This window comes from Heteronotia binoei, chromosome 21, assembly GCF_032191835.1.
Source record: "Heteronotia binoei isolate CCM8104 ecotype False Entrance Well chromosome 21, APGP_CSIRO_Hbin_v1, whole genome shotgun sequence".
Taxonomy (NCBI): Eukaryota; Metazoa; Chordata; class Lepidosauria; order Squamata; family Gekkonidae; genus Heteronotia; species Heteronotia binoei.
In genome coordinates, this window is record NC_083243.1 from 5578270 (window position 1) to 5604407 (window position 26138).

Here is a 26138-nt window from a genome sequence, read left to right on the forward strand (position 1 = left end):
AGAACATAAGAGAAGCCATGTGGGTTCAGGCCAGTGGCCCATCCAGTCCAACACTCTGTGTCACATAAGAACATAAGAGAAGCCATGTGGGTTCAGGCCAGTGGCCCATCCAGTCCAACACTCTGTGTCACAGAAGAACATAAAAGAAGCCATGTGGGTTCAGGCCAATGGCCCCTCCAGTCCAACACTCTGTGTCACATAAGAACAGAAGAGAAGCCATGTTGGATCAGGCCAATGGCCCATCCAGTCCAACACTCTGTGTCACATAAGAACATAAGAGAAGCCATGTGGGTTCAGGCCAATGGCCCCTCCAGTCCAACACTCTGTGTCACATAAGAACATAAGAGAAGCCACGTGGGTTCAGGCCAATGGCCCATCCAGTCCAACACTCTGTGTCACACATAGGAACATAAGAGAAGCCATGTTGGATCAGGCCAGTGGCCCCTCCAGTCCAACACTCTGTGTCACATAAGAACATAAGAGAAGCCATGTTGGATCAGGCCAATGGCCCATCCAGTCCAACACGTGTCACACGTAAGAACAGAAGAGAAGCCATGTTGGATCAGACCAATGGCCCATTCAGTCCAATACTCTGCGTCACACAGTGGTCAATATATGTGTGTGTGCATACAAACACACACACATATATATACTGTGGCTAATAGCCACTGATGGACCTCTGCTCCATATTTTTATGTAACCCCCTATTGAAGGTGACTATGCTAGTAGCTGCCGCCGCCACCTCCTGTGGCAGTGAGTTCCACATGTTATTCACCTTTTGGGTGAAGAAGTACTTCCTTTTATGCGTTCTAACCCGACTGCTCAGCAATTTCATCGAATGCCCACGAGTTCTTGTATTGTGAAAAAGGGAGAAAACTACTTCTTTCTCTACTTTCTCCATCCCAGACATAATCTTGTCATCGTATAAACAGGATGGAGGGTTCAATAAACAGTGCAGCAGGATTAGGGCTGCACAACCCATCAGAATTACAAAAGCAGAACGGAAGCAACGCAAATAATTACCATCACACATTCAATGAGACAAAAAGCACACAGCAGGAACCAACAGCAAACCATACATACAGGCGTCTTGCACAAGTCCGTAACAATTTACCCAATTTATTAACTTTGTGAAGCATTTTGCCCGGTGCTACCCCATCATCTGCATCCCAATTATCCATCTCTTCATAGCCCAGGCTGCAATCAATTGTGTTAAGTCCTTTCATAGCCTCCCTGCGTTCGCTACACAATGCAAAAACAGCACACGCGCAACTAAACCACGCATTTGGATCACCCCCGTCCCATTGCTCCATTGCATGCCATATTTGCCTTTGCAAAGTGCAGACATTCAAATGCAAAGGGGGAAAAAAAAATCTCTCTCCAATCCCCCTGGGGCGACGCGCAGCTCCTCAACCCCAGCGCGTCATCTCCGGACCGTCTGGCTTCCCAGGCTCCCGAGGAGGCGGGACTTCCGCCCCGAGAGCAAGGGCGAGCCGGATATCCGGCCGGCGGCGGATGTTGACAGTTGAGAGGCTCGGTTAAGGTGAGTGGATGGGGAGGGGGGGCTTTGTTTCCATGGATACCCCCTGGCTGTGGCTTGTGCCCCCCTTGGGCTTTCTCCCCCCCTCCTGCGGGGCTTCACCCTCTTCTCCCCCCAAGTATTGTGTAGCGGGGAGGGAGGGCATTTTAAAATGTTTTCCCGTTATCCAAAATTGCAAAGGGCGTGGGGGTGGGAAGAGTATTGATTTCTGTTTGCAGAGAGGGGCCCCCTCCACCAAGGCCCTGACGGGCGCGTTCTGTAGTTGCCAACCTCCAGGTGGGGCCTGGAGAACATAAGAGAAGCTACGTTGAGTCAGGCCAATGGGCCACCCAGTCCAACACTCTGGGTCACACAGTGACCAAAAACCCAGGTGCCATTAAGAGGTCCACCAGTAGGGCCAGGACACTAGAAGCCCTCCCACTGCTGCCCCCTCAAGCACCAAGAATACAGAGCATCACTGCCCCAGATACAAGAACATAAGAGAAGCCATGTTGGATCAGGCAAATGGCCCAACCTGTCCAACACTCTGGGTCACACAGTGGCCAAAAAACCCAGGTGCCGTCAGGAGCTCCAGCAGTGGGGCAGGACACTAGAAGTCCTCCCACTGCTGCTCCCCCAAGCACCAAGGATACACAGCATCCCTGCCCCAGACATAAGAATATAAGAGAAGCCATGTTGGATCAGGGCAATGGCCCACCCAGTCCAACACTCTGTGTCACACAGTGGCCAAAATAACCAGGTGCCATCAGGAGGTCCATCAGTGGGCCCACGAGACTAGAAACTCTCCCACTGTGTTCCCCAAGCATCTTTGCCCCAGACATAAGAACAGCCATGTTGGATCAGGCCAATGGCCCATCCAGTCCAACATTCTAGGTCACACAGTGGCAAAAAAAAAAGAAGTGCCATCAGGAGGTCCATCAGTGGGACCAGGACACTAGGAGCCCTCCCAGTATGCCCTGCCAAGCACCTAGAATACAGAGCATCACTGCCCAAGACATAAGAACAGCCATGTTGGATCAGGCCACTGGCCCATCCAGTCCAACACTCTGTGTCACACAGTAGCCAAAAAAACCAGGTGCCATCAGGAGATCCACCAGTGGGGCTAGATGCTCTCCCACTGTTCCCCCCCCCCCCCCAAGCACCAAGGATGCAGAGCATCGCTGCCCCAGACAGATCCAATAATATGCTGTGGCTAATAGCCACTGATGGACCTCTGCTCCATATGCTTATCCAGCCCTCTCTTGAAGATAGCTATGCTTGCAGCCGCCACCACCTCCTGTGGCAGTGAATTCCATATGTTAATCACCCTTCGGGTGAAGAAGGACTTCCTTTTATCCGTTCTAACCCAACTGCTCAGTAGTTTCATTGAATGTCCACGAGTTCTTGTATTGTGAGAAAGGGAGAAAAGGACTTCTTTCTGTGCCTTCTCTATCCCACAGAATCTTGTAAACCTCTATCATGTCACCCCTCTCAGATCTCCCAGAATTACAGTTGCTCTCTGGACAACAGAGATCAATTTCTTTGGAGGAAATGGCTATTTTTTTTTTTTGGGGGGGGTGTCACTTCCATGCTGAACTCCTTCCCTTCCCCAAGCTCCATCCCAAATCTCTAGGAATTCTCTAGTCTGGAGCAATGTTCCCTCTAAGCTGCGGAGTCTTGTGAGCAGAGATTCTACTTTGCGAGCGACTGGCCTTAAAGCTGTGAGCTGCGGCATGAATTAGTGTGCTCTGGGGCCATCCTTCCTGAGCTAAGCCAAAAATGTGTGAGCTGGAGGCTAAAAATCTGTGACCTGGCTCACACTAACTCACCTGGTCTGGAGCAATGTTCTCTCTAAGCTGTGGAGGCTTGTGAGCAAACATTCTATTTTGTGAGCTACTGGCATTCACGTTGTGAGCGAGTGCACAAATGTGTTTGAACTGGGGCCATCGTTCCTGAGCTGAGACAAAAATGTGTGAACTGAAGGCTAAAAAAAAAAAAATGAGCTAGCTCACACTAACTCAGCTTAGAGGAAACACTGGTCTGGAGTTCTCAACCCTAGAAATATTCAAAAACATGCTTCCTCCTCCACTATAGCCTGAGGCAGGATGAAGTTTTTCTGCCCCCTCCTTCTATAGCAAGGCTGAGCACAGCTTTTGCTTAGAGGGTGGGGTGGGGCAGGCTTGCCTTCCCATGCTCCTGCTCTAAGCCAGCCATCTGCCACAGCTCTCCAAAGAGAGCCAGTCTGGTGTCATGGTTAAATGTGTGGACTCTTATCTGGGAGAACCGGGTTTGATTCCCCACTCCTCACCTTGCACCTGCTAGCATGGCCTTGGGTCAGCCATAGCTCTGGCAGAGGTTGTCCTTGAAAGGGCAGCTGCTGTGAGAGCCCTCTCAGCCCAACCAACCTCACAGGGTGTCTGTTGTGGGGGAGGAAGGGAAAGGAGATTGTGAGCCGCTCTGAGACTCTGTCCTTGAAAGGGCAGCTTCTGGGAGAGCTCTCTCAGCCCCACCCACCTCACAGGGTGTCTGTTGTGGGGGGGAGGGAGGTAAAGGAGATTGTGAGCCACTCTGAGACTCTGAAATTCAGAGTGTAGGGTGGGGTATAAATCCAATATCATCATCTTCCTCTTCTTCCTCCTCTTCCTCTTCTTCTGCGGCGGGTTAACGGAGGGGGTTTCAGGTTTCCAGAAGGATGCTTATGTTTGTGTCCAGAAGCACTCGAGAGACCTGCAGGACTTCCCCGGGGTGGTGGTGGTATGAGCTTCTGAAAGTCAGAGCTCCCTTTGTTGGAAGCCTCATCATTTCCACGGACAGGAACAGAAGAACGTTGAACAAAGCAGGAGTCAAGTGTCACCTTTAAGACCAACCCATTTTTATTGAGAACGTCGGCTTTCGTGTGCTCTCTAGGCGCACTTCGTCAGACGAGGAATCCGGCCCAGTGAGCAAAGCCATACAGAGCTGAGCAGAGCCACACATAGCCGGTAGGCATTGTCTTCCCGGCTAGACGGGATGAAGCCGACGAGCAGCTTATTGTGTGTGTGTGTTTGGCAAACAGCTCAGTGCTTTTCCCACCCAAACCTGAGAGAGTCATCAGAAAACAATGAGCTTCTCCCCCCCCCCTTAAAAAAAAAAATTAGGTTAGCTGTAAAGACTGGGGATGGGGGTAATTAGGAAAGAAAAACTAGAGTGCAGGGGTGGCCAAACCGTGGCTCGAGAGTCGCATGTTGCTCTTTCACACGTATTGTGTGGCTCTTCAAACCCCCACTGCCCCGTCAGCCAGCTTGGAGAAGACATTTGTCTCTTTAAATCACTTCGCCAAGCCAGTTGACGGCGTGCAGAATGCATTTAAAGTTCAGAGTTGCTTGCTTCCCACCTCTCTCTCCCCATCTCTTTTCCTTCCTGTCTTGCAGCTCTCAAATATCTAACATTCATGTCTTGCGGCTCTCAAACATCTGTTTATTCTGTGCGGCTCTTGCATTAAGCAACTTTGGCTACCCCTGCTATAGTGGATGAAGTGAACAGGCTTCCTTGGGAGGTGGTGGGCTTTCCTTCCTTGGAGGTTTTTAAACGGAGGCTAGAGGGCCAGCTGACAGCAATGAGGATCCTTTGAATTTAGGGGGAGGTATTTGTGGGTTTCCTGCATTGTTCAGGGGGTTGGACTCGATGACCCTGGAGGTCCCTTCCAACTCTAGGATTCTACGATTCTTCAGGAGGTTTTTCAACAGAGGCTAGATGGCCATCTGACAGCAATGAAGATCCTGTGAATTTAGGGGGAGGTGTTTGTGGGTTCCTGCATTGTGCAGGGGGTTGGACTAGATGACCCTGGAGGTCTCTTCCAACTCTAGGATTCTATGATGGGTTAAATGGATTAGGGTCTTTTGAAATTAAATCAAAAGAGTTTTCAGCTAAACATCAGGAAAAACTTCCTGACAGTTGGAGCGGTTCCTCCTCACTGGAACAGGCTTCCTCAGGAGGTGGTGGGCTCTCCTTCCTTGGAGGCAATGAGGATTCCTGTGAATTGAGGGGGAGGTGTTTGTGAGTTTCCTGCATTGTGCAGGGGGTTGGACTAGATGACCTTGGAGGTCCCTTCCAACTTTATGATTCTATGATTCCTGACCGTTAGAGCGTTTCCTCGGTGGAACAGGCTTCCTCTGGAGATGGTGGGCTCTCCTTCCATGGAGGTTTTGAAGCAGAGGCTAGATGGTCCTCTGACAGCAATGAGGATTCTGTGAATTTAGGGGGAGGTATTTGTGAGTTTCCTGCATTGTGCAGGGGGTTGGACTAGATGACCCTGAAGGTCCCTTCCAACTCTAGGATTCTATGAACCACTATACCAGACTAAGCCTTTAGGTTTAGGATTGAGGGGAAACCACCGGATCCCGCTCTTTGGAGTCCTCGAGAAGCTCAAGTGGTCCTTGGGATGGGAATAAGTAGCCCAGAGGCAGCTCTTCTGTCCCTTCTGTGGTGCCCTCCTCCTTCTCCTCCCCCTTCCCTGGCGTGAGGCTGCAGGGCTGCCTTTTCTGGGACAGCAATTAGGACGTTAATGAGGCTTTGGACGTGGGCGAGACTGCTGCGGAAAGAATCTTGTTTTTCCTGCTCTGTCGGGTAGAGTGAGGAGCTTGATTCACACTTTCCATTTAAAGGGTATACACATCATGTGATTTTCAGCTAGTTTGGTGTCATGGTGAAGTGTGCGGACTCTTACCTGGGAGAACTGGGTTTTTTTCCCCACTCCTCCACTTGCAGCTGCTGGAATGGCCTTGGGTCAGCAAAGCTCTCTTATCTGGGAGAACCGGGTTTGATTCCCCACTCCTCCACTTGCACCTGCTGGAATGGCCTTGGGTCAGCCATAGCTCTCTTATCTGGGAGAACCGGGTTTGATTCCCCACTCCTCCACTTGCAGCTGCTGGAATGGCCTTGGGTCAGCCAGAGCTCTCTTATCTGGGAGAACCGGGTTTGATTAACCACTCCTCCACTCGCAGCTGCTAGAATGGCCTTGGGTCAGTTAGAGCTCTCTTATCTGGGAGAATTGGGTTTGATTCCCCACTCCTCCACTTGCACCTGCTGGAATGGCCTTGGGTCAGCCAGAGCTCTCTTATCTGGGAGAACCGGGTTGGATTCCCCACTCCTCCACTTGCAGCTGCTGGAATGGCCTTGGGTCAGCCATAGCTCTCTTATCTGGGAGAACCGGGTTGGATTCCCCACTCCTCCACTTGCAGCTGCTGGAATGGCCTTGGGTCAGCCATAGCTCTCTTATCTGGGAGAACCGGGTTTGATTCCCCACTCCACTTGCAGCTGCTGGAATGGCCTTGGGTCAGCCAGAGCTCTCTTACCTGGGAGAACCGGGTTTGATTCCCCACTCCTCCACTTGCACCTGCTGGAATGGCCTTGGGTCAGCCATAGCTCTCTTATCTGGGAGAACCGGGTTGGATTCCCCACTCCTCCACTTGCATCTGCTGCAATGGCCTTGGGTCAGCCATAGCTCTCTTATCTGGGAGAACCGGGTTTGATTCCCCACTCCTTCCCTTGCAGCTGCTGGAATGGCCTTGGGTCAGCCATAGCTCTCTTATCTGGGAGAACCGGGTTGGATTCCCCACTCCTCCACTTGCAGCTGCTGGAATGGCCTTGGGTCAGCCAGAGCTCTCTTATCTGGGAGAACCGGGTTGGATTCCCCACTCCTTCACTTGCATCTGCTGCAATGGCCTTGGGTCAGCCATAGCTCTCTTATCTGGGAGAACCGGGTTTGATTCCCCATTCCCTCCCTTGCAGCTGCTGGAATGGCCTTGGGTCAGCCAAAGCTCTCTTATCTGGGAGAATGGGGTTTGATTCCCCACTCCTCCACTCACAGCTGCTAGAATGGCCTTGGGTCAGTTAGAGCTCTCTTATCTGGGAGAACCGGGTTTGTTTCCCCACTCCTCCACTTGCACCTGCTGGAATGGCCTTGGGTCAGCCATAGCTCTCTTATCTGGGAGAACCGGGTTTGATTCCCCACTCCTGCACTCGCAGCTGCTAGAATGGCCTTGGGTCAGTTAGAGCTCTCTTATCTGGGAGAATTGGGTTTGATTCCCCACTCCTCCACTTGCAGCTGCTGGAATGGCCTTGGGTCAGCCAGAGCTCTCTTATCTGGTAGAACCGGATTGGATTCCCCACTCCTCCACTTGCAGCTGCTGGAATGGCCTTGGGCCAACCAGAGCTCTCTTATCTGGGAGAACCGGGTTGGATTCCCCACTCCTCCACTTACAGCTGCTGGAATGGCCTTGGGTCAGCCAGAGCTCTCTTATCTGGCAGAACCGGGTTTGATTCCCCACTCCTCCACTTGCAGCTGCTGGAATGGCCTTGGGTCAGCCAGAGCTCTCTTATCTGGTAGAACCGGATTGGATTCCCCACTCCTCCACTTGCAGCTGCTGGAATGGCCTTGGGCCAACCAGAGCTCTCTTATCTGGGAGAACCGGGTTGGATTCCCCACTCCTCCACTTACAGCTGCTGGAATGGCCTTGGGTCAGCCAGAGCTCTCTTATCTGGCAGAACCGGGTTTGATTCCCCACTCCTCCACTTGCAGCTGCTGGAATGGCCTTGGGTCAGCCAGAGCTCTCTTATCTGGGAGAACCGGGTTTGATTCCCAACTCCTCCACTTGCAGCTGCTGGAATGGCCTTGGGTCAGCCAGAGCTCTCTTATCTGGGAGAACCGGTTTGGATTCCCCACTCCTCCACTTGCAGCTGCTGGAATGGCCTTGGGTCAGCCATAGCTCTCTTATCTGGGAGAACCGGGTTGGATTCCCCACTCCTCCACTTGCATCTGCTGCAATGGCCTTGGGTCAGCCATAGCTCTCTTATCTGGGAGAACAGGGTTGGATTCCCCACTCCCTCCCTTGCAGCTGCTGGAATGGCCTTGGGTCAGCCAAAGCTCTCTTATCTGGGAGAATGGGGTTTGATTCCCCACTCCTCCACTCACAGCTGCTAGAATGGCCTTGGGTCAGTTAGTGCTCTCTTATCTGGGAGAACCGGGTTTGATTCCCCACTCCTCCACTTGCACCTGCTGGAATGGCCTTGGGTCAGCCATAGCTCTCTTATCTGGGAGAACCGGGTTTGATTCCCCACTCCTCCACTTGCAGCTGCTGGAATGGCCTTGGGTCAGCCAGAGCTCTCTTATCTGGGAGAACCGGGTTTGATTCCCCACTCCTCCACTTGCAGCTGCTGGAATGGCCTTGGGTCAGCTAGAGCTCTCTTATCTGGGAGAACCGGGTTGGATTCCCCACTCCTCCACTTGCAGCTGCTGGAATGGCCTTGGGTCAGCCAGAGCTCTCTTATCTGGAAGAACCGGGTTGGATTCCCCACTCCTCCACTTACAGCTGCTGGAATGGCCTTGGGTCAGCCAGAGCTCTCTTATCTGGGAGAACCGGGTTTGATTCTCCACTCCTCCACTTGCAGCTGCTGGAATGGCCTTGGGTCAGCCAGAGCTCTCTTATCTGGGAGAACCGGGTTTGATTCCCCACTCCTCCACTTGCTGCTGCTGGAATGGCCTTGGGTCAGCCAGAGCTCTCTTTTCTGGGAGAACCGGGTTGGATTCCCCACTCCTCCACTTGCATCTGCTGCAATGGCCTTGGGTCAGCCATAGCTGTCTTATCTGGGAGAACCGGGTTTGATTCCCCACTCCTTCCCTTGCAGCTGCTGGAATGGTCTTGGGTCAGCCATAGCTCTCTTATCTGGGAGAACCGGGTTTGATTCCCCACTCCTCCACTTGCAGCTGCTGGAATGGCCTTGGGTCAGCCGTAGCTCTCTTATCTGGGAGAACCGGGTTGGATTCCCCACTCCTCCACTTGCATCTGCTGCAATGGCCTTGGGTCAGCCAGAGCTCTCTTATCTGGGAGAACCGGGTTTGATTCCCCACTCCTTCCCTTGCAGCTGCTGGAATGGCCTTGGGTCAGCCAGAGCTCTCTTATCTGGGAGAACCGGGTTGGATTCCCTACTCCTCCACTTGCACCTGCTCTGTAGCTCCTGTAAGATTGAGCAAGCAGGGTGTGGGGGGAGAAGATATCGGAGACTGTGAGCCACTCTGAGTCTCTGATTTAGAGAGAAGGTGGGGGGTATAAATCTGCAATTCTTCTTCTTCTTCTTATGTGGGAGAACCGGGTTGGATTCCCCACTCCTCCACTTGCATCTGCTGGAATGGCCTTGGGTCAGCCATAGCTCTCTTATTTGGGAGAACTGGGTTTGATTCCCCACTCCTCCACTTGCAGCTGTTGGAATGGCCTTGGGTCAGCCAGAGCTCTCTTATCTGGGAAAACCGGTTTGATTCTGCAGTCCTCCACTTGCAGCTGCTGGAAAGGCCTTGGGTCAGCCATAGCTCTGGCAGAGGTTGTCCTTGAAAAGGCAGCTGCTGTGAGAGCCCTCTCAGCCCCACCCACCTCACAGAGTGTCTGTTGTGGGGAAAAGGAAGGGAAAGGATATTGATGGAGTTACCTCACATCCAGGGATACTTGATATTCTGCACCAGAGAACCAGATGGTAACGTTCTGATTTGTGGGTGAAGTCCTCCTCAGGACTATGGAGATATTATTTATTTTATTAAGTAACCACACAGGATACAAGAAGCAGCACTTGGCTTTTTACCATTCCTTCCCTGGAGGTGGGTCTTTTGATATTTTCATTGGCTGCTGAGGACGGCCCTGGGGGCCGAGACACGTATGGTCAGTGTAGTAATTAGAAATGCATCAAATTTGTGAAGCTCTATGTGGTTGGCGATTTAAGCAGTCTGGCATTCAGGCATTATGTTTTGAATTCATACCTGTGTAGGTGTTATAATGAATGACGTGCATTTTATGACTTGAGGGATAGGAAGCTTCACCCTCCATTTCACAGTGTAAAATTGGGTTGGGTTCCCCCCCCCTTTCCTTGTTCATGTTTCACACCCGTGCTCTAGGCTGATCCTGCATTGTACTGAGGGTTCGACTAGATGGCCTCTACGGCCCATTCCAGCTCCATGATTCTAAGACTGGGCCATTTGTGTACTTATTTGAGAGTAGGTAGCAGAGATATAAACTTTATAAAGGACACAGACAAACACAATTGAATGTATGTATATGTGTGTATATATATATATATATATATATATATATATATATATATATGTGTGTGTGTGTGTGTGTGTGTGTGTGTGTATATATATATATATATATATATAAATTTATTTATTTATTTAAACTTAAAACATGCTTAAAACATTAGGACTCGCTGCTCTTAAAGGTGCTTTCTTTGTATTTCTCCCAAGGGATCCAGGGAACTGGGCAAAGGAAGCTGGGGCTCTTTCCTTCCTTCCCCAGGGAACCAGAAGGGGGGGGAGCCTCAGCCAATAGAAAGAAGAGAGGCTTGACTCAGTAGCTCTGCTGTAGGATTGAGAGAGCCTGGAAAAACAAGCTCTGCCTTCCCCCTTCCTTCCCAAGGGAGGAGCTTCAGCCAATGGAGAAAATTAAGGTTTTGCTCTGTAGCTCCTGTGCGATTGAGCAAGCCTTGCAAAGCAAACTGTTATACAGAAGGAAGCAAGAGAGAGGGAGAAGGAATCAGACCAGAGCCAGTTGCTTGGGGCCTGATTGGAGCCCTCTGGGGGCCTGATTTGGCCCCTGAACTGCATGTTTTACACCCTTGCTTTAGGGTTGCCATAAGCAAGCTGACTGGGATGGGGACCGCCTAGGAAGACCAGAGCTGCTACACAGAGGCAGGCAAAGGCAAATCCCCTCTGAACGTCTCTTGTCTTGGAAACCTCATACTAGGGGTTGTCATAAACCAGCTGTTACTTGACAACAAAAAAACAGATTAAGATGGGGAGCTCTGCCTTCCTCCCTTTCTCCCCAAGGGAGGAGCCTCAGCCAATGGAAAAAACTGAGGTTTTGCTCTGTAGCTCCTGTAAGATTGAGCAAGCCTCGCAAAGCAAGAGAGAGGGGGAATGAAGCAGATGACAGCCAGTTGCTCGGGGGCCTGATAGGAGCCCTCCAGGGGCCTGATTTGGCCCCTGGGGCACATGTTTAACACCCCTTCTCTAGGCTGATCCTGCATTGCACAGAGGGTTGGACTAGATGACCTCTATGGCCCCCTTCCAGCTCCATGATTCTAAGACTGGGCCATGTGTGTACTTATTTAAGAGTAGGTAACAGAGATAAAAACTTTATAATGGACACAGACAAACACAATTGAACTTAAAAGATTAGGACTCGCTGCTCTTAAAGGTGCTTTCTTTGTATCTCTCCCATGGGATCCAGGGAACTGGGCAAAGGAAGTTCTGGCTCTTTCCTCCCTTCCCAAGGAGGGGGAGGAGCCTCAGCCGATAGAAAGAAGAGAGGCTTGACTCAGTAGCTCTGCTGTGGGATTGAGAGAACCTGGAAAAACAAGGTCTGCCTTCCCCCCCTTCCTTCCCAAGGGAAGAGCCTCAGCCAATGGAGAAAACAGAGGTTTTGCTCTGTAGCTCCTGTAAGATTGAGCAAGCCTCGCAAAGCAAGAGAGAGGGGGAATGAAGCAGATGACAGCCAGTTGCTCGGGGGCCTGATTCGGCCCCTGGGGCACATGTTTGACCCCCCTGCTCTAGGCTGGTCCTGCATTGAGCAGAGGGTTGGACTGGATGACCTCTGTGGCCCCTTCCAGCTCCATGATTCTAAGAAGGGGCTTCTTCCTGCTAGCCGGATTGGCTCCGATGGTTTTCATCATCAATCATCATCATCCCAATCATCACCGAGGACCTGTCTATCTAAGGGACCGCCTTTCCCCATATGTTCCCCAGAGAGCACTGCATTCAGGAACTAAAAATCTATTGTCCATCTCCGGACCAAGGAAGGCCAGAGCCTTCTCAGGGGCAGGGCCTTCTCAGTGGCAGCACCAGTGCCGTGGAACGTGCTCCCTGAGGCCATAAGAGCTCTGCGGGACCTCTCCCAATTCCGCCGAGCTTGTAAAACGGAACTTTTTAAGCAGGCCTATAACAACTGGGGGGAGAAGGCTGCCGCTGGGCAACTCCACCAGAAGGACCACCAACAGATAAATTGTATACTCTGTATAGCACCAGTGCTTTGTTTTAAATGGTTTTAAATTATATAATGGTTTTAAATTATATAATGGTTTTAAATTATAAGCCTTCCGGTTTTATATTTGAAGTTGAGATGTGGGTTTTTATACGACAGTTAGCCGCCCCGAGTCCGTTTGGAACGGGCGGGATATAAATGGAGAGTCACTAAAATAAAAATCGATAAAAATCTTCTCCTGCTTTCTCTCCAGAGCACAAGACTCCAGCACTGGCATGGCAGACGACAACGAGGACTTGCAGGCGGACGAGGACCTCCCTGTCCCCGAGGAGGAGACGTTTGACCAGCTGGAGAACAGCAGCCCCGCCGAACGCAGCGGGCACGTCGCAGTCACCGACGGCCAGTGCATGTTCGTGTGGGGAGGATATAAGGTAGGAGGCCTTTCCCGGGCTCCTCTCCAGCTGGAGGGCAGGCAGGGGAAGTCGCAGAGCAGAGGCCTGGCAAAGATGCAGGATGCTCCACCAGAAGGAGGAGGCTGGCCGGCCAGCAGTTCTGTAGCTGACAGGATACCCTTTCTTGGCAGCGAGGACGACTGGAGATTTATACCCCACCCTTCTCTCGGAATCAGAGACTCAGAGCCTGTTTGGTGCAGTGGTTAAGTATGCGGACTGTTATCTGGGAGAACCGGGTTTGATTCCCTGCTCCTCCACTTGCAGCTGCTGGAATGGCCTTGGGTTAGCCATAGCTCTGGCAGAGGTTGTCCTTGAAAGGGCAGCTGCTGGGAGAACTATCTGAGCCCCACCCACCTCACAGGGTGTCTGTTGTGGGGGAGGAAGATAAAGGAGATTGTGAGCCGCTCTGAGACTCTGTACTTGAAAGGGCAGCTCCTGTGAGAGCCCTCTCCAGCCCCACCCACCTCGCAGGGTGCTTGTTGCGGGGGGAGAAGATAAAAGAGATTGTGAGCCGCTCTGAGACTCTTCAGAGTGGAGGGCAGGATATAAATCCAATATCATCATCATCTTCTTCTCAGAGTCTCCGAGCGGCTCACAATCTCCTTTATCTTCTCCCCCCACAACAGACACCCTGTGAGGAAGGTGGGGCTGAGAGGGCTCTCACAGCAGCTGCCCTTTCAAGGGTAACTCCTGCGGGAGCTCTGACTGACCCAAGGCCATTCCAGCAGGTCAAGTGGAGGAGTGGGGAATCAAACCCGATTCTCCCAGATAAGAGTCCATGCACTTAACCACTACACCAAACTGGCTCTTTTATATCTCCTATAATCTCCTATATCTTCTCCCCCCCCCTCCACAACAGACACCCTGTGAGGCAGGTGGGGCTGAGAGAGCTCTGACAGAAGCTGCCCTTTCAAGGACAACCTCTGCCAGAGCTATGGTTAACCCGAGGCCATTCCAGCAGGTGCAAGTGGTGAAGTGGGGAATCAAACCCGGTTCTCCCAGATAAGAGTCCGTGCGCTTCACCACTACACCAAATTGGCTCTGTCTTGGGACAGTCACAGGATTGGGAAAGGGCCATAGCTTAGTGGCAGAGCATCTGCTTGGCACATAGAAACCCTTATTCCAACAACATTTGGGAGGTGGCGTTTGTTTCCCTTCTTTGTTTCTGTCCCCCTGTATTGGCTTGAGGGGAAGAGTAGTTGGGGAGGGACAGTGGCTCAGTGGTAGAGCATCTGCTCGATAAGCAGAAGGTCCCAGGTTCAGTCCCCGGCCTCTCCAACTAAGAAGGGTCCAGGCAAGTACGCGTGAAAAACCTCAGCTTGAGACCCTGGAGAGCCGCTGCCAGTCTGTGTAGACAAGACTCACTTTGATGGACCCAGGGTCTGATTCAGTAGAAGGCAGCTTCATATGTTCTTGTTTTGGGGAATTGGTTTAAGAGAACGTAAGAGAAGCCATGTTGGGTCAGGCCAATGGCCCACCCAGTCCAACACTCTGTGTCACACAGTGGCCAAAAAAACCAGGTGCCATCAGGAGGTCTATCAGTGGAGCAGGACACTAGAAGTCCTCCCACTGAACCCTCCACCCAAGCACCAAGAGTACAGAGCATCACTGCTACCTGATCTTAAATAGGTACATACATGGCCTGACCCGACAAGGTCTCATTTATGTCAGAACCAGCCCTCATAACAAATGAGTTTGACACCAACTGCTTTCTGGGTGGGAGAATACAAAGCGAGGTCATTGGGGTTTTTTTGTTTGTTTTTTAATTAGAATTTGGTGCAAATGTTGAGGATCTGGGTGAAACAAACAGAAATGGAATATTTCACTGATGCATTCCAAGTTTTTCAGCCGGAGTTGTCATGCTTTTAAACAAATATGTGTGTATAACTTGCATATGTGTATATGTGTATAACTTGAGATTCTTTGAGTTGCCAAAAAAAGTGCAGAAAAGGGCAACTAGAATGATTAAAGGTTTGGAACACTTTCCCTATGAAGAAAGGTTAAAATGCTTGGGGCTCTTTAGCTTGGAGAAACGTCGACTGCGGGGTGACATGATAGAGGTTGACAAGATTATGTATGGGATGGAGAAAGTAGAGAGAGAAGTCCTTTTCTCCCTTTCTCACGATACAAGAACTCGTGGGCATTCGAGGAAATCGCTGAGCAGTCAGGTTAAAACAGATTAAAGGAAGTCCTTCTTCACCCAAAGGGTGATTAACATGTGGAGTTCACTGCCACAGGAAGTGGTGGCAGCTACAAGCATAACCAGCTTCAAGAGGGGATTGGATAAAAATATGAAGCAGAGGTCCATCAGTGGATATAAGCCACACATATATGTGTGTTTGTGTGTACATACACACACACACAAACACACATATATTGGCCACTGTATGACACAGAGTGTTGGACTGGAGGGGCCATTGGCCTGATCCAACATGGCTTCTCTTATGTTCTTATGTGACACAGAGTGTTGGGCTGGAGGAGCCATTGGCCTGATCCAATATGGCTTCTCTTATGTTCTTATGTTACACAGAGTGTTGGACTGGAGGTGCCACTGGCCTGATCCATCATGGCTTCTCTTATGTTCTTATGTGACACAGTGTTGGACTGCATGGGCCACTGGCTTGATCCAACATGGCTTCTCTTATGTTCTTATGTGACACAGAGTGTTGGACTGGATGGGCCACTGGCCTGATCCAACATGGCTTCTCTTATGTGACACAGAGTGTTGGACTGGAGGGGCCATTGGCCTGATCCAAGATGGCTTCTCTTATGTTCTTATGTGACACAGAGTGTTGGACTGGAGGGGCCATTGGCCTGATCCAACATGGCTTCTCTTATATTCTTATGTGACACAGAGTGTTGGACTGGATGGGCCATTGGCCTGATCCAACAGGGCTTCTCTTATATTCTTATGTGACACAGAGTGTTGGACTGGAGGGGCCATTGGCCTGATCCAACAGGGCTTCTCTTATGTTCTTATGTGACACAGAGTGTTGGACTGGATGGGTCATTGGCCTGATCCAACATGGCTTCTCTTATGTTCTTATGTGACATAGAGTGTTGGACTGGAGGGGCCATTGGCCTGATCCAACATGGGTTCTCTTATGTTCTTCTGTGACATAGAGTGTTGGACTGGAGGGGCCATTGGCCTGATCCAACATGGCTTCTCTTATGTTCTTATGTGATACAGAGTGTTGGACTGGATGGCCATTGGCCTGATCCAATGTGGCTTCTCTTATATTCTTATGTGACACAGAGTGTTGGACTGGATGGGCCACTGGCCTGATCCAACAGGGCTTCTCCTATATTCTTATGTGGCACAGAGTGTTGGACTGGATGGGCCACTGGCCTGATCCAACAGGGCTTCTCTTATGTTCTTATGTGACACAGAGTGTAGGACTGGATGGGCCATTGGCCTGATCCAACATGGCTTCTCTTATGTGACACAGAGTGTTGGACTGGAGGGGCCACTGGCCTGATCCAACAGGGCTTCTCTTATATTCTTATGTGACACAGAGTGTTGGACTGGATGGGCCACTGGCCTGATCCAACAGGGCTTCTCTTATGTTCTTATGTGACACAGATTGTAGGACTGGGTGGGCCACTGGCCTAATCCAACAGGGCTTCTCTTATGTGACACAGAGTGTTGGACTGGATGGGCCACTGGGCTGATCCAACAGGGCTTCTCTTGTGTTCTTATGTGACACAGATTGTAGGACTGGGTGGGCCACTGGCCTAATCCAACAGGGCTTCTCTTATGTGACACAGAGTGTTGGACTGGATGGGCCACTGGCCTGATCCAACAGGGCTTCTCTTATGTTCTTATGTGACACAGATTGTAGGACTGGGTGGGCCACTGGCCTGATCCAACAGGGCTTCTCTTGTGTTCTTATGTGACAGAGTGTTGGACTGGATGGGCCACTGGCCTGATCCAACAGGGCTTCTCTTATGTTCTTCTGTGACACAGAGTGTTGGACTGGAGAGGCCATTGGCCTGATCCAACATGGCTTCTCTTATGTTCTTATGTGACACAGAGTGTTGGACTGGAGGGGCCATTGGCCTGATCCAACATGGCTTCTCTTATGTTCTTCTGTGACACAGAGTGTTGGACTGGAGAGGCCATTGGCCTGATCCAACAGGGCTTCTCTTATGTTCTTATGTGACACAGAGTGTTGGACTGGAGGGGCCATTGGCCTGATCCAACATGGCTTCTCTTATGTTCTTCTGTGACACAGAGTGTTGGACTGGATGGGCCACTGGCCTGATCCAACAGGGCTTCTCTTATGTTCTTATGTGACACAGAGTGTTGGACTGGAGGGGCCATTGGCCTGATCCAACATGGCTTCTCTTATGTTCTTCTGTGACACAGAGTGTTGGACTGGAGAGGCCATTGGCCTGATCCAACAGGGCTTCTCTTATGTTCTTATGTGACACAGAGTGTTGGACTGGAGGGGCCATTGGCCTGATCCAACATGGCTTCTCTTATGGTTCTTCTGTGACACAGAGTGTTGGACTGGGATGGGCCACTGGCCTGATCCAACAGGGCTTCTCTTATGTTCTTATGTGACACAGAGTGTTGGACTGGAGGGGCCACTGGCCTGATCCAACAGGGCTTCTCTTATGTGACACGGAGTGTTGGACTGGAGGGGCCATTGGCTGATCCAAGATGGCTTCTCTGATGTTCTTCTGTTCTTATGCCAGCATAAAGTGAAATTCCAGGGCAAGGGGCAGCGAAATCTGCTTAACGTAACAGCCACACAGAATAAACCATCATGTGTTTAAGAGCCGCTAAACATGAATGTCAAATGTCTGAGAGTGGCAAGACAGGAAGGCGGGCAATAGATGGGAGTGGAGAAAGGTAGAAAGAAAGCAACATTAACTGTGAATGCCTTCTCCAATCCGGGCCTATGGGTTAGTGGGGGCCTTGGAGAGCCACATAGTATGTGTGAAAGAGCCACGTGTGGCTCCCGATCCACAGTTTGGCCACCCCCGTCCTCGGATATTTTAAAACCATTATCTCTGAGATGATGTGACCGTTGTCCCCTTCTCCCCCTGCTGCAGAACGCCCAGGTGAGGGGCTTTTATGACTTCTACTTGCCGAGAGATGAGATCTGGATCTACAATATGGAAACCGGAAGATGGTACGATGCTTGAGAGAACTTCCAGAAACCCTGATAGCCCCCGAAATGCATGCGGGTAGTGGCTGCCCATGTGGCTTTTTAAGCAGCGGGAATGGATGGGCTCGCGTTCTAACCGAAAGCTTTTTTTTTTGACACTCTCTTGCCAGGACAAAGCACAGGACGGCGGGAGACGTGCCTCCTTCCATGTCGGGCAGCTGTGCCGTCTGTGTGGACAGAGTCCTGTACCTGTTTGGAGGACACCACGCACGAGGCAACACCAATAAGGTCAGTCGTTTGACAGTGGGGCAAAGTAACGCTGTGCAAACAGGCCTCATAAGAACATAAGAAAAGCCCTGCTGGAACAGAGCAGTGGTCCCCTTAGTCCAGCATCCTGTCCTGCACTGTGGCCAACCAGTTCCTCTGGAGGGCCAACCACGGCGCAGAGAGGCTGAGGCCCTCATAAGAGCATCAGGAGAGCCCTCCTGGGTCAGACCAGTGAGGGTCCATCCAGTCCAGCCTCCTGTCTCACACAGTCGGCAGCCAGTTCCTCTGGAGGGCCAACAACAGGGAACAGAGGCTGCGGCCTTCCCCTGAGAAGAACATCAGAAGAGCCCTGCTGGATCAGACCAGTGAGGGCCCATCTAGTCCAGCCTCCTGTCTCACACAGTGGCCAAGTCCAGTTCCTCTGGAGGGCCAACTACAGGGCAGAGAGGCCAAGGCCTTCATAAAAATGTAAGAAGAGCCCTGCTGGATCAGACCAGTGAGGGCCCATCTAGTCAGCCTCCTGTCTCACACAGTGGCCACGTCAGTTGCTCTGGAGGGCCAACATAAGAACATAAAAGAAGCTATGTTGGATCAGGCCAATTGCCATCCAGTCCAACACTCTGTCTCACACAGTGGCCATAAAAACAACAACCCCAAGTGCCATCAAGAGGTCCACCAGTGGGGCTAAAAGCCCTTCCACTGTGCCCTCCCAAGTACCAAGAATACAGACCATCACTGCCCCAGACATAAGATCATAAGAGAAGCCATGTTGGATCAGGGCAATGGCCCATCAGTCCTACACTCTGTGTCACACAGTAGCCAAAAAATCCAGGTGCCATCAGGAGGTCCACCAGTGGGGCCAGGACATTAGAAGTCATCATCCCGTTGCCCCTCCCAAGCACCAAGAATACAGAGCATCACTGCCCCAGACAGAGAGTTCCAACAATGAGCTTTGACTAATAACCACTGATGCACCTCTGCTCCAGATGCTTATCCATTCCCCTCTTTAACCCATCTCTATGGTTAAAGGGTCTTGTTGGCAATTAATGTAGAAGGCCTCAGCCTGAGACCCTGGAGAGCAGCTGCCGATCTGAGTCGGCAATACTTGCCTTGAGAGCCCAGTTTGGTGCAGTGATGAAGTGCACGGGACTCTTATCTGGGAGAACCGGGTTTGATTCCCCACTCCTCCACTTGCAGCTGCTGGAATGGCCTTGGGTCAACCATAGCTCTAGTAGGAGCTGTCTTTGAAAGGGCAGGTTCTGTCAGAGCTCTCTCAGCCCTAGCCACCTTACAGAGTGTCTGCTGTGGGGGGGAGAAAATATAGGAGATTGGTAGCCGCTCTGAGACTGTCCTTGAAAGGGCAGCTGCTGTGAGAGCCCTCTCCAGCTCCACCCACCTCACAGGGTGTCTGTTGTGGGGGGAGGAAGGGAAAGGAGATTGTGAGCCGCTCTTATACCCCGATCTGCAATTCTTCACGTCCCACCTCGCCTTTCTCCTTCCCTCCCTCGCAGTTCTACATGCTGAATTCCCCGAGCGACCGATAAAGTCCTGCAGTGGGTGCGGGTGGAGTGCCAGGGCGTGCCGCCCTCCTCCAAGGACAAGCTGGGCGTTTGGGTGTATAAAACAAGTAAGTCGGCAAGAACTGAAGCCGGGACTGCTGCGGGCCGAGCTCGCTTTCCCTAGAATCGCTTGGCAGGATCAGCTGTCCCAGCTCAATAAAGCACGGCAGCTGGGATTGGTCGTGAGAACAGCCACTCGCTCTTCCATCTCTCCTCCCCCTCCCTCCCCTGGAGCTGGTGCTTCCTTATTGTCACTGCACTGCGTCCCTCCTCTCTCGTGGGATGCTGTCGCCTTCTTCCGAGCCGTCCTTTGGCATAAAGCGTAGGGTGTTTTTATTTTTTGGTTGGAAGGCAGCTCCGTCCATCTGCAGTAGAAGACCCAGGTGAAAGTCCAGGCGCACCTCAGAGAGCCACCACATTGCGGGGCCGGGGGTTATGTGTGAAAGAGCCATATGTGACTTCCGAGCCACAGTTTGGCCACCGCTGCTATCGCCTATATGTCATTATAAAAAAGAATCATAGAATCCTAGGGTCATCCAGTCCAACCACCTCCCCCTAAATGCACAGGATCCCCATTGCTATCAGATGGCCATCTAGCCTCTGTTTCAAAACCTCCAAGGAAGGAGAGCCCACCACCTCCCAAGGAGGAAGCCTGTTCTACTGAGGAACCGCTCTAAACTCACAAACACCTTCCCCTAAATTCACAGGATCTTCATTGCTGTCAGATGGCCATCTAGCCTCTGTTGAAAAACCTCCAAGGAAGGAGAGCCCACCACCTCCTGAGGAAGCCTGTTCCACTGAGGAACCGCTCTAAACTCACAACCCCTCCCCCTAAATTCACAGGATCTTCATCGCTGTCAGATGGCCATCTAGCCTCTGTTGAAAAACCTCCAAGGAAGGAGAGCCCACCACCTCCCAAGGAGGAAGCCTGTTCTACTGAGGAACCGCTCTAAACTCACAAACACCTCCCCCTAAATTCACAGGATCTTCATTGCTGTCAGATGGCCATCTAGCCTCTGTTTCAAAACCTCCAAGGAAGGAGAGCCCACCACCTCCCAAGGAGGAAGCCTGTTCCACTGAGGAATCGATCTAATGGTCATAGAATCATAGAATCCTAGAGCTGGAAGCGACCTCCAGGGTCATCTACTCCAAGCCCCTGCACAATGCAGGAAACTCACAAATACCTCCCCCTAAATTCACAGGATCTTCATTGCAGTCAGATGGCCATCTAGCCTCTGTTTCAAGGAAGGAGAGCCCACCACCTCCTGAAGAATCATAGAATCTTAGAGTTGGAAGGGACCTCCAGGGTCATCTAGTCCAACCCCCTGCACAATGCAGGAAACCCACAAATGCCTCCCCCTAAATTCACGGGATCCCCATTGCTGTCAGATGGCCATCTAGCCTCTGTTTAAAAACTTCTAAGGAAGGAAAGCCCACCACCTCCCCAGGAAGCCTGTTCCACTAAGGAATTGCTGTAATGGTCATAGAATCCTAGAGTTGGAGGGGACCTCCAGGGTCATCTGGTCCAACTCCCTGTACAATGCAGGAAACCCACAAATATCTACCCCTAAATTCACAGGATCCGCATTGCTGTCAGATGGCCATCTAGCCTCTGTTTCAAAACCTCCAAGGAAGGAGAGCCCACCATCTCTCGAGGAAGCCTGTTCCACTGAGGAACCACTCTAACGGTCAGGAAGTTCTTCCTAATGTTGAGCTGGAAACTCTTTTCAACCCATTGGTTCTGGTCCTACCTTCCGGGGCCACAGAAAACAATTCCATACCTTCCTCTATAGGACAGCCCTTCAAGGACTTGAAGATGGTGATCCTATCACCTCTCAGCTGTCTCCTCTCCAGGTTAAACATCCCCAGCTCCTTCAACCTTTCCTCATAGCACTTGGTCTCCAGACCCCTCACCATCTTCATCACCCTTCTCTGGACCCGTTCCAGCTTGTCTATATCCTTCTTAAAATGTAGTTCTGTTCTGTTCCTCCAGCCTAGATGTTAAGAATTAGAAGATTATAAGTCTCTTTTAAACCAAGGAGCTATATGAGAAGATCTCCTTTCTTGGAGGTTTTTCAACAGAGGTTGGATGGCCACCTGACAGCAATGAGGATCCTGTGAATTTAGGGGGAGACATTTGTGAATTTCCTCATTGCGCGGAGGATGGGACTAGATGACCCTGGAGGTCCCCTCCAAATCTGTGATTCTATCAAAGTTTTGATAGATCGGGGCATAAAGGGGTGATCGTGACCAACATTAAGTAGAGGTATTATGACTCTGGAAATAAACCATCAAAACTTGCTGCAAAGAAGCAATTGGAATTGTTTTTTGTGGCCCCGGAAGGTATGACCAGAACCAATGGGTTGAAATTAAATCAGAAGAGCTTCTGGCTCAGCATTAAGAAGAACTTCCTGACAGTGAGGGTGAGAAGTTTGGAGACCAAGTCCTATGAGGAAAGGTTGAAGGAGCTGGGAGGTTTAGCCTGGAGAGGAGGCGGCTGAGAGGTGATAGGATCACCATCTTCAAGTCCTTGAAGGGCTGTCCTGTAGAGGATGGTGTGGAATTGTTTTCCATAGCCCCAGAAAGTAGGAACAGAACCAGTGGGTTGAAATTAAATAAAAAGAGTTTCCGGCTCAACATTAGGAAGAACTTCCTGACCGTTAGAGAGATTCCTCAGTGGAACAGGCTTCCTCCTTGGGAGGTGGTGGGCTCTCCTTCCTTGGAGGTTTTTCAACAGAGGCTAGATGGCCACCTGACAGCGATGAAGAACCTGTGAATTTGGGGGGAGGTATTTGTGGGTTTCCTGCACTGTGCAGGGGGTTGGACTAGATGACGCTAGAGGTCCCTTCCAACTCTATGATTCTGTGATTCTATCTCAGCTTGCTTTGCAAGGCTTGCTCAGTCGCACAGGAGCAAAACATCTTATTTTCTCCATTGGCTGAGGCTCCTCCCTTGGGGAGGCACAGCTTGCTTTGCCAGGCTCTCTCAATTGCACAGCAGAGCTACTGATTCAAGCCTCTTTTCCTTCTATTGGCTGAGGCTCCCCCCCCCTCCAAGGGAAGGAAGGAAAGAGCCAGAGCTTCCTTTGCCCAGTTCCCTGGATCCCATGGGAGTGATACAAAGAAAGCATCTTTAAGACCAGTGAATGCTAACATGTTTTGCATGTGTTAAGGGTTTTTTTAAAAAATTGTTTGTCTGTGCTCTTTATAAAATTCGTATCTTTGCTACCTAATCTTAAATAGGTACACACATGGCTCAGCCCAACCCGACATGGCCTCGCCCAACAAGGTCTCGTTTATGTCAGATCCGGCCCCCATAACAGATGAGTTTGACACCCCTGTTTTAGGCTGATGCTGCGTTGAGCAGGGGGTTGGACTATACAGCCTCTGTGGTCCCTTTCAGCTGTGCGACTCTGTGGTGCTTTCAGCAAAGTTCCCCCCACCCAAGATCACAGTAGATGAATCTGGGTTCCTTCCATTTAAGGAAATAGTCAGTGGGAGTTTCTCAAGACATTCCAGGTACTTTTTAAAGAGAGAGATGAGAACATGACTTGAGCCCCTTGGATTGGATGCAGGTTTTTCACTCCGATGACGACTTGCTAACCTCCTTCCCTTTCCATCAACCAGGCTGATATTCTTCGGCGGCTACGGGTACTACCCCGAAGGAGAGCAAATCGGAACGTTCGAGTTTGACGAGACCTCTTTCTGGGTAAGTCCGGCGTCCTTTGCCCCAGGTGAGGTACCACTTTGTCGGGTCTGAAGCAGCCATCTCCAACCTTTTTGGCACCAGACGGTTTATGGAAGATGATTTTTCCACGGACCGGGGTGGGGGGGGAGGGGGAGGGGGAAGCGATGGTTTTGAGATGATGCAATTGTGCACTTTATTTCTAAAGTGTTTGGTGTGGCAGTTAAGTGCGCAGACTCTTATCTGGGAGAACCGGGTTTGATTCCCCACTCCTCTACTTGCAGCTACTGGAATGGCCTTGGGTCAGCCGTAGCTTCTCACAGAGTTGTCCTTGAAAGGGCAGCTTCTGGGAGAGCTCTCTCAGCCCCACCTACCTCACAGGATGTCTGTTGTGGTGGGGGGTCAAGGTAAAGGAGATTGTGAGCTGCTCTGAGACTCTGAAATTTGGAGTAGAGGGCCGGATATAAATCCAATGTTGTGTTCTTATTATTATTACTACATTGTAATAATATAATGAAATAATTATAATAATATAATGTAATAATTACTACACTGTAATAATATAATGAAATAATTCCACAACTCACGGCCCAGCTGCTAACAGGCCACGGACCGGTACTTTCTGGTTCCGCAGGCCGTCTGGATGCTCCGGGGCACTCCAGTTTCTGCCAGCTCACTTCTGGGTTGGCACTCTGCCACCGTGAGCCAGCGGTCTGCAGTCAGGGTCTGCTCAGTTGCCGAAGGCCACAGTCCTGCCACAGTCTTTGCTTATAACCTGCAACAAAAGTTCTGCAAAAGATCAAAACGCTGGGTTGGATCTTGCAAGGTAAGGTTATAAAAGCAGAGCAGCTCTTAAGGACATCAGGGAAGCCACACTGGATCAGGCTAGTAGCCCACCCAGTCTGTGGGACACAGTGGCCAAAACCCAGGGGGCCATCAGGAGATCCGCCAGCAGGGCCAGAATTCCAGAAGCCCTCCCACTGTTGCCCCCCCAAGCACCAAGAAGGCAGAGCATCCCTGCCCCAGACATAAGAACATAACAGAGGCCATGTTGGATCAGGCCAATGGCCCATCCAGTCCACCACTCTGTGTCACACAGTGGCCAAAAAACCCAGGTGCCCTTATGAGGTCCACCAGTGGGCCAGGACACTAGAAGCCCTCCCACTGTTGCCCCGCAAGCACCAAGAAGGCAGAGCATCACTGCCCCAGACAGAGCGTTCCACCTGAGGCAGGATTTACTTTTGTACACCTTAGTAACCCAAACAACCTCAGGAACTGGCACAGATAAATTTTATTACACTTAAGTTTCTACTCCGGTGAAAAGGCTTGAAACACATAAGCGGAAAGGCACAACAATAGATAACATTAGTACAGTTTCCGGATACAGTTAGAAGATTATGAATTTAGAATTCAGATGAACTTTTACCCAGGTCTTGTAGTGAAACTTACTCTATCTCGGATTCCAATACCTGCTCAAGCATTCATTCTATGAAAACCTAAGTCCCCTTTTATATTAAAGATCTCTAATGAGTTGTTAAATTCGTGGCTTGACCAGCATAGAGACCCCACCCTGTCTCTGGTGCCGTCAGCAACTTTTCCTTAAATCCCAGGGTTTATAAAGCATTTCCCCCCGGAAACTGGTATCACAATCTATATCTTATCTCAGGGGTGGCCAGCGGTAGCTTTCCAGATGTTTTTTGCCTACAACTCCCATCAGCCCCAGCCAGCATGGCCAATGGCTGGGGCTGATAGGAGTTGTAGGCAAAAAAAAAACATCTGGAGAGCTACTGTCGGCCACCCCTGTCTTTTCTGATAATATGTGTCATCTACATCCCAGAACCACCTGCAACTGGCCAGTTATCTTTGCTCTATCAGGTTCTTCTCATTCCTCTTAACATCAACAATGATGCTGTCAAAATCAATCTATATAAGGCTAAGATTGTCCCCGGATGGCTTGTGCCTTTCACCTACTTGCAGAAACTGACCTACATTTCGAGCAACTAACTCTCAAACTAAGCTGTTATTAGCAATATGAATGCATGATAGTGCTGGGTAGCTTGGACCTCTTGTGGCCAATTTCGTAAGAGAGCCCATCCCAAACAGAAATTTGATTTGATTCTCCCCTCCTCCACTTGCAGCTGCTGGAATGGCCTTGGGTCAGCCAGAGCTCTCTTATCTGGGAGAACCGGGTTTGATTCCCCACTCCTCCACTTGCAACTGCTGGCATGGCCTTGGATCAGCCCTAGCTCTGGCAGAAGTTGTCCTTGAAAGGACAGCTGCTGTGAGAGCTCTCTCAGCCCCACCCACCTCACAGGGTGTCTATTGTGGGGGAGGAAGGGAAAGGAGATTGTGAGCCGCTCTGAGACTCTTTGGAGTGGAGGGCTGGATATAAATCCAATATCTTCATCTACCTCACAGGGTGTCTGTTGCGGGGGGAGGAAGGGAAAGGAGATTGTGAGCCGCTCTGAGACTCTTCGGAGTGGAGGGCAGGATATAAATCCAATATCTTCTTCTTCTCCCATCCTCCTGCGTTTCTG

The 26138-nt window shown here is 50.7% G+C and overlaps 1 protein-coding gene across 1 annotated transcript in view; it reads left to right on the forward strand.

Annotated features, from left to right (window-relative positions):
- Positions 1-1452: 1452 nt before the first annotated feature.
- The window catches only part of KLHDC2 (kelch domain containing 2), a 43085-nt gene continuing 18399 nt past the window's right edge, over positions 1453-26138 (forward strand). Inside the window, 7 exon segments of the mRNA XM_060261548.1 lie at positions 1453-1543; positions 12778-12953; positions 18036-18115; positions 18262-18379; positions 19870-19887; positions 19889-19989; positions 23544-23625. Of these exon segments, the coding sequence (XP_060117531.1) occupies positions 12798-12953; positions 18036-18115; positions 18262-18379; positions 19870-19887; positions 19889-19989; positions 23544-23625 (555 nt within the window). The 5' untranslated portion in view covers positions 1453-1543; positions 12778-12797.